At 51.4% G+C, this 8453-nt stretch overlaps 2 protein-coding genes across 2 annotated transcripts in view; one reads left to right on the top strand and one right to left on the bottom strand.

Moving 5' to 3' along the window:
• Fbxl22 (F-box and leucine-rich repeat protein 22) overlaps window positions 1–2781 on the top strand; it is a 5478-nt gene extending 2697 nt beyond the window's left edge. The window contains exon 3 of the mRNA XM_013009927.1: window positions 2732–2781. Coding sequence (XP_012865381.1) covers window positions 2732–2781 — 50 coding nt within the window. The remainder of the gene's footprint in view (window positions 1–2731) is intronic.
• Window positions 2770–8453, bottom strand: part of Herc1 (HECT and RLD domain containing E3 ubiquitin protein ligase family member 1) — a 176802-nt gene continuing 171118 nt past the window's right edge. The window contains exons 76-78 of the mRNA XM_013009926.1: window positions 8018–8170; window positions 6127–6432; window positions 2770–3420 (exon numbers count right to left, since the gene is read on the bottom strand). Coding sequence (XP_012865380.1) covers window positions 3235–3420; window positions 6127–6432; window positions 8018–8170 — 645 coding nt within the window. The 3' untranslated portion in view covers window positions 2770–3234. The remainder of the gene's footprint in view (window positions 3421–6126; window positions 6433–8017; window positions 8171–8453) is intronic.

Genomic DNA, 8453 nt, shown 5'->3' with positions numbered 1-8453 from the left:
CTGGGTCCCGGCCTGCGCCCCGCCGGCTCCGCCTTCCCCTGGGCGGCGCGGGCCGCGCCAACCACGCCACCAGATCCGGCTCGCGTGGACAAAAGCTGCGTGGAGCTGGACAGTCTCCACCCATCGCACGATCACCCATCGAGGCCGGGCCAAGGTCCGGGCGGAGGGGTCGCGAGCCCCCCCCCCCACGTGAGGCCCGGCTTATACAAAGGACATGTCACCGTGGCCGGAGGCCGGTGCGGGAGCCCGGGCCTGGCAGGGGCAATCGCCGCACCCCCGGCAAGCCTGCTGCGTGCTGGGAGCCGGGAGCGTCTCCCTTGTGGACAAAGCAGGGGGAAAATACCCCCCCCCCCCCCGCCAGGTGCAGGCCGTCTCCAAGGACAAACTGGCCACAGATGTGAGTCTTACACGGGCGGGGGTGTGGGGGGGAATCCTCTTAACCCCCAGGGCTAGGTATTATCAGGCTTCTCCAATAAAATATCTTGCGTTCCCCCCCCCCCTGCCCTCAGGCAGCCTCAATTTCCTGCAGTCACTGCTGCCTTTTCTTCCCAAGGACCATTCATTTCTGCCTTAAGCGTTCTTGCTCTGCTCTTCTAGTTCTTTCAAGTCCCTTCACACCCTCGAGCTGTCTTGGAGCCCCCTGGTGCACGCGTGGCCGGGTCCCGTCCCTGTAACTGGTGTCTTATCCAGACCACCTGCAGTGACTCTGCACCTGTATCTCCTCTGGCTTTTGCCCTTCATGATCCCCCACCCTCTACTCCCAAGGCCTGGGCCACATCAGCCTTTGGTTTTGGTTTTGGTCGGTGGTGGGGCCTGAACTCTGGGCCTGGGTGCTGTCCCTCAGTTCTTCAGCTCAAGGTTAGCGCTCTACCACTTGAGCCACAGTGCCACTTCCGGCTTTTTCTGCTTATGTGGTGCTGAGGAATCAAACCCAGGGTGTCATGCGTGCAAGGCAAGCGCTCTACCACTAAGCCACCTTCCCAGCCCGACATCAACCATTTATTTTGTTTTTTTGCCTGGGGCTCGAACTCAGGGCCTGAGCATTGTCCCTGAGCTCCTTTTGCTCAAGGCTAACACTCTACCACTTGAACCACAGCGCCACTTCTGGTTTTTCTGTGTATGTGATACTGAGGAATCGAACCCAGGGCTTCATGCAAGCTAGGCAAGAACTCTACCACTAGGCCACATTCCCAGCCTCAACCATTTATTTTTAACGCTCTCTTGTAACCTGCAGATACCATGTGTGATGTGTTATGGTCTGAGAATTGGTGTTAAGATCGGAATAAAAGGAACTGTAAGAACTAGTGGCTTTTTTCTTTTTTGTTAGTAACAGAGATTGAACCCAGGGGCTGGAGCATGCTAGGCAAATGCTCTACCATTTGAGCCATGTTCCAAGTCCTTGATTTTATTGGGACAGACTGTCTCACTGGCTGGACTGTTTTGAACTTTTGATCTTCCTGCCCCCACCTTCTGAGTAGCTGGGATTACAGGTGTGAGTCACCATGTTCAGCCACAAGTACCAGGTGAAGAGCCAACAAAATCTGGGCACCACATCTGTAATCCCAGCTACTTAGGAAGCTGAGATCTAAGGACTGAGGTTCAAAGCCAGCCTGAGGAGACAAATTTGAGAGACTCTTATCTCCAACTAACCAACAGAGAGCCCTCAGAACTAAGGGCTCATCTTTATCCAAACTCATTTGTTACCCAGAAGCTGTGGTCTCCCTCTGTGACACAATTCTAGTTGAAACCATTTTTCAATAAAACAAAGATGTCACAGTTTTATGTACGGACACAGACACAGAGACACACACACACACATACTACATGTTCTCACTGGCAAGATCCATTCACCACATTCACTTGGCTGGCAAAACCATCTATTTCTTTTACTTAACTCTAAAAACTGACACCTACTTTTTTGTGGAAAGTGTCTGCCTGTAAGACACTCTGGCTGGCACCCAGGCAAGCACCCTGTCAGCCATGACTTTGTCCATGAGTCCACTAGAAGCAACTCAGATAAAATGAGGGTGAAGGAGAAAAACTGCCCCAGGCCTGGTTCCTCCTGTTCACCCGCAACTACAGCCTCACAGATGCTCTCAAGATGGCCCTTCTCCCCAGAACACATGCCCCTGATGGACAAGCTCACCACTAAGGGCCTCTGGGGCTGGGTTTAAGCACCAACTGTGACCCCTTCTTCCCAGATACTGCTCAGATCCCCACCACCCGTCATGCAAAGGTATAAAAGCCCACGCTGGTCTCAGCAGTTCACCTCTTTGTGAACTCATCAACAGTGCGGACTCAGCTGTGCACACCGAGTGCCTACAGGGGGCCAACTGTCTTTTCTGTACCCTCCCACTCGGCTGCTTCCTGGCAGAGGGGATGTGTTGTAAGCTGCCTTGTTCTTCAAAGCCCTGGCTTGCTACTGCCCCCTGGCAGGGTCAGCACGACACGCCCTGGGCTCGTGGAGTTGTTCTGTTCCTTACCAGTGTGCTAGATCAGGGGTTCAGACCCAGGCCTAGGAGTGAGGGGAGAAAGCCAGGATGATGGCCGTGAAAAGAGGGCTCCTCTCACCACACAGGCCTGGAGCAGTTGTCATTTCCAGGCGAAACCCGCCGTCAGCATGAAGGAGGGTTTCCGAATGGGTAGAGGAGCCATCCCAGTGAGAAAGTGAGGCTGGCCTGCTAGCGAGGCTTACTCCTCCTGCTCCCCTCCCTGTGGCCACGTCCTCCAGACCAAAGCTCCCCTGGAAGCAACAAGGGCAGCCCCCAGTCTGATTCCTGAATCTGCTTTATTTCTCTGCATAAGGAACCCTGCACAGGCAACTCAAATTAAAACAAAATAAATATATGAATATTCATGTAAAACTGTCCTTTCTAATGAACAATTATACACAATGTACAATTTCATGTTCACTGGGTGAGTTTACAAAAATGTATCATTCCCAACTAAAAATGCACCAAAATGGTTCCATGCAAACTTATCAAAAGTGACCAAAAATATGGGGGGGGGGAAACCTGACTGAGAGCACTTGGTTTCAGTGTTTTGTTTTTGTACAATCACAGAAAAATAAAAACATCTAATTCCTTTGTTACATTTAGAGTAACTAAATGTGGCCACTGTTTATAATGTGGGTTTTAAGGTCTTAAAACATCTATGTAGTTACCATAAAGTCTTATCACGTCACATTGGAAGTGAGCATTATTGAGAAAAGGGAGGGCGCAGCACCCGCGGGGGTCAGTAGTCAGTGTCGGAGCCCTCGGCATTGTCCACATTTCTCAGGAGCATGTAGTTGTCCATGTCAATCGAGCGGCAGTTGTTGATGGCGTAGCGCAGGCGCTCGGCCATGACCAGCTGGCTGGAGTACGGGGGCAGCCGCAGCTGGAAGAAGCAGGTCTGTGAGGTAGGCAGACTGTCATAAGGCTGTGGAGAGAGAGACCCAGAGCGGTGACTGTGGCGTCGGGGTGCCAGGAGGGGAGGTGGGAGTGCCCATTCCCACTACCCAACGGCAGAAAGCACCTCCTCCTGACCGCCGGACGGAATCCGTGCAGCCTAAGTTAAGAATGGTGAGTTTGTTGCAGCCTACCAAGAGGGCACAGACTGGAAGCCAGATGCTGGGGTTCCCTTACGGGCAGAGAAACGAGCAGCTGTGCTGCGGGGAACTCCCTCCCCTTTCCCCGGTGCAGTCTGCACCCTTCACCTGCCACGGCTGCCAGTCACAGCCCAGGTGAGGAAGCAGCAGCGAATCACATCCCAGCACATGAACTGAACTACCAGAAGCTCTGAATTCAAGCATCACTAAGAACAGAAAAAAAAAAGTGCCTCCCCCCCCCCCCCCGTCCCCAGCTGTGTGTCAGAGCCAGGGTGCTGTGCGCGCTAGGCGAGCACTCTACCACTGACTGCAGCTCCAGCCCTTGTCCTCTCTTGCTCAGTTTCCTCTTGGAACCAGCTCTCCTCAGCGCCCTACGCTCAAGGGGAGACTGCACCTCACAATGGTAGCAGTGGGGGCCTAGTAGCCTAGCCATGTCAGAGTCAGTTAGGTGCTCCGGCTCAGCAAACAGCAAGGAAGGCGAGCCACCAGATGGCTCTGATTACTGAGATGTAGACACTGGGGAAATGACCCAACAGCCACAAAGGAAAGAGCTCAGCGGCCGTTCTACTGTGCCTGACAACTCAAGGAGGCCGAGGGTGGTGGTGGATCAGCTGAGGCAGCAGGGGCATGGGCAGCCAGATTGAAGGCAAAGAGTATTTCAAAAGCTGAACAGAAGGGAGCCGCTTCCTCCTCCACACTCCGCTCTGAAGTAACAAAACAGATTCACGCTCCATAGTTTGGAGCGAGTCATGCAGAACATTTATGCAAAGGCGCTGTCTCCGTGGCCGGGGCCCAAGCGGGCAGGGGAGGGAGGCCCTGTTCACACAGCAGAAGTGCCAAGGCTCAAACTGGAAGAAGAGATCTTGACATCCTTACCAAATTCTCGCCAAACACCATGGGCCCACTGAGGGCACAGGGGGTTTGGAAAGCGTGCTGTGGAGACAGGGGCCACAGTGCTGGGCTCCGTGGTGCTTTATGTGTTCAGGAGGCCCATCTGCAGGCATGGGCAGTGGGCATAGAAGAGTCCAGTTGGGCTCCTCGGAGGGGATACCTTGGCACTCTGCTAACGGGTAAGTAAATGATTGCCAGGCAGAGGTAGAGCAGAGGGGGCAACCCATTCAAAGGCACAGATGTTAAAAAATGGCACCATCTGCTGGGGAGAAAGGCCGGAACAGTGGTCAGGTGACACGAGGTGGGGCAGAGGCAGCCAAGGCCACAGATGTCTGTCCAGGAGTCAGTGCAGGGCCCAGCAGCTATGAAAGGAGGTCAAGGACATGTTGGAGGGGTGCATGAGAAAAATGACTCTTGACAGCAGTGTGCACTTCAGACTCCAAGCCCTTTTATTCTTTAGCCACCTGTCAAAATGGCAACTGGGCAGAGGCTGTGCAGCGGAGACCTTCCATCAAGCAGAGCGACAGCACCTGCCGCTCAGCACACAGCACACACAGGGGCGGGGGGCCCAGCGTGGCTCCTGGCATCTTCAGGTTCGTCTGGGAGCACACGCAGCAGGTGATGCTTAGGGTCTTCGGGAAAATAAACAAGGGCCCCAGCATACTTGTTACACAGGGAAAGGCACAGACACAGCAGCAGGGCGGCATGAGGGGCCCTTTGCCACACTTGGACGGAGCGGGAGACGCTGAAGGCGCAAGGCAGGCTGTTGGTAGCCGCATGCTTTTCACATCCACATAGGATTTTTTCCCTTTTCTTTGTAAGTTTTTAAAAATCAGAACAAATAGCTGAGTGCCAGTGGCTCACACCTGTAATCCTAGCTACTCAGGAGGCTGAGATCTGAGGATCACGGTTTAAAGCCAGCTGGGGCAGGAAAGTCTGTGAGAATCTTATCTCCAATTAACCACCAGAAAACCAGAAGTGGCGCTGTGGCTCAAGTGGTAGAGCATTTGCCTTGAGCTGAAGAGCTGAGGGACAGCGCCCAGGCCCAGAGTTCAAGCCCCACAACCGACCCCCCCCACCCCAAAAAAATCAAGTAAATTGTAAAAAGGGGTTTCCCTATGACAATTACATATATGCATAAATGTACTTACATCAAATTCGCCCCATGGTATTACTTTTTTACATCCCCTTTCCCTATTTTTTTTTTATCTTTTGGCCAGTCCTGGCGTTTGAGCCTGATCAGGGGCTGGGCACTGTCTCTGAGCTTCTTTTTGCTCAAGGCTAGCATTCTACCACTGGAGCCATAGCGCTATTTCTGGCTTTTCCTGTTCATGTGGTACTGATGAATGGAACCCAGGGCTTCAGGCATGCTAAGTGAGCACTCTAGCACTAAGCCACATTCCCAGCCCTACCTTCCCCTATTTTAAGCAGGTTTTTGTGCCCATGTAGGACTTGCCCACTAAAGCTGAGGGATGTTCTGAGCAAGTGTTACTACTTGCTTCTAGATTCTTAGATCTGGACACTCCAAGGATAGAAGCCTGAACTGGCAGGCTTCCTGGGAATCATGGTTTGGTTTTTCTAGCATGGCAGCAACAGGGAAGAAATGAGAGCAGAGGTTGCTAAGGAAAGACAAACTGCCCACTTACCCTATCGACCTTCATGATTTGGAACCTCTGAGAGATGTCCGCAGTGTTGGCCGGCAGCCGAGAGCGTCCAGACACAAACCGCATGAAGAGCACGCGCTCCTCATTGGAGAACTCCTCCAGCGTATGCCAGAACCACTGCACCAGCTGGTGCTGCTCATCCACCTCTCGGTACCGCACCACCTTCTTCAGGACCTCCACGGAGATCTCAGGCATCCCACACACCATCTGCTCGAGCTGCTTCGCTGTGAGGAGGGACAGCAGCGGCACGGGGACAATCCAGGACATCCCTTCTCGGACTGCAGCCACCTGCTCCCGGAAGAAGGCGTCCACTTTAACATGAGTGTAAGGAGGCACCGCTTGTGCCCCCGTCGGGCGGGAGCTCCTCCTCCCCTCCCACGGTACTCCTAGGCCAAAGGCCTACGGACAAACTTCACCCTGCTCCGGGACTCTCAGACTCCTGGCTCCCAGATCAGATTTAGGAGCCTGTCTTATTGCCCATCAAAATCTCAGTCCTCAAGACTTTGCCCAGAGTCCACCAGCACATTCCCCGTCACCCATGGCCGAGTGCTGCCAAGCATGCCAAGTGTAGGAGCTTCAGCTACTCACCATGGAAAAAGCCCTCGAGGATCCCTGTAACTGTCTACTCTTTAATTTATATTTTTCTTTTGAAAATAGTTACATCCTTCTTATAAAAACTGTGTTCACTGTGAACACCTCCCCTCCCTGATACACGACTGCTAAGCACACACACAAAGCACACATGAGAAATAAGGCCAGGAATTCAATGAGAAGGTTTGGAATCACATCCCATATTCACTTTAATTTTCCCCAGTAACTGGAGACAAACCCTGGGCCTTGACTGCGTGAACAGCATCACTGACAGAACTCACCTTCACTAAACTAAGGGAAATCATTTTCTGACTAGACTTGGCCCAAAGTCAAAGAGGAATCAGGAGTGAATGATGTGAAATGGATACACCTTAATTCACTGAATTTCTAAAGCCTCAGAGCCTGGGTCCAGCTCTCAAGAGAAACTCAACATATTCTAAAAACACATTATTGAAATAGCTGTTAAATATATTATCAAAAAGACAACCTTTGGGCGGTTTTTTTTTTTTTTTTTGCCAGTCCTGGGACTTGAGCTCAGCACTCAGGGCCTGGGCCCTGTCTCTCAGCTTCTTTTGCTCAAGGCTAGCACTCTACAACTTGAGCCACAGTGCCATTTGTTTTTTTCTGTTTATGTGGCTTCATGCATGCTAGGCAAGCACGCTACACAAAGCCACATTCCCAGCCCAGGGCAGAATATTTCCATGGCGACTCGTTCATACTTCCATCATTTATTAAGTGCTTTTTTGTATGTCAGCACAGAACAAGGACAGCTCAATGAAAACACATTTATTTTTTTTTTTCCATTCAAGATCTTACAAGCTAACTGAAGAAACAAGAACCAAATGCTGGGCCTAGTTCTTAGACCATCACAAAGAAGCATGTGATAGGTCTTGAGGAATATGGAAATAAGAGAAGAGGTCCACTAGTTAGGGGACGGAGGGGCAGCAGGTCTGAGCAGGAGGCACACTCCTAGCTGTAGCAGGAGGAGGAAGACCCAGCTGGAGTGGGGGAATACAGACCATAGAACTGAGGTGGACTGAAAGACAAGGGCTGAATGTCTGAATGAGAGCGTGGCTTCTATATAACCCCAAATCAATTCAGAGCTGCTTTGAATCAGGAGATAGGTGACCCAAATATATGGCCTGAGAAGTCTCTGCATAAGGTTTAACAATTACAAATGAATGAACATAGAAATAGATACCCAAATCTGTAGTAGCCAGTCAGCTCTTGTTTGGAGACAAACCTAACCATTCACAGGCACTTCTGGTAATGTTTTTCTTACCTGCCGGTCCATCTCATGAAGCCGATATTCAATGGCCCTTTCTACGTACTCCTTCCTATTGGAAAATGTGAGTGGGATACTATTTCCACCAGGGATTATGGGAACCATTTTGCCATCAGCACTCTGGCCAACGAAAGAGTCAAGAGGAATCATCTAAGGAGAAAAATAATAAAAAAATTATTATATGGTAGAAGGGACAATAATAAAAGGCATGTCACAACATATATACAGCCCCAGAGGGACAAATAAAAACTTTTTCTTTGTGCTGGTCCTGGGGCTTGAACTCAGAGAGAGACTGGGTGCTGTCCCTGAGCTTTTTTGCTTAAGGCTCGTGCTCTACCACTAGAGCCACACCTCTGCTTCTGGCTTTTGGTGTTAACTGGATGTTAAAGAGAGTCTCGTGGAGGGGCTGGGAAGGTGGCTCAGTGGTAGAGCG

Source organism: Dipodomys ordii, unplaced genomic scaffold (assembly GCF_000151885.1).
Source record: "Dipodomys ordii isolate 6190 unplaced genomic scaffold, Dord_2.0 Scaffold11, whole genome shotgun sequence".
Taxonomy (NCBI): Eukaryota; Metazoa; Chordata; class Mammalia; order Rodentia; family Heteromyidae; genus Dipodomys; species Dipodomys ordii.
Note: the sequence above shows the minus strand (reverse complement) of the source record. Positions and strands in the feature narration are given on the sequence as shown.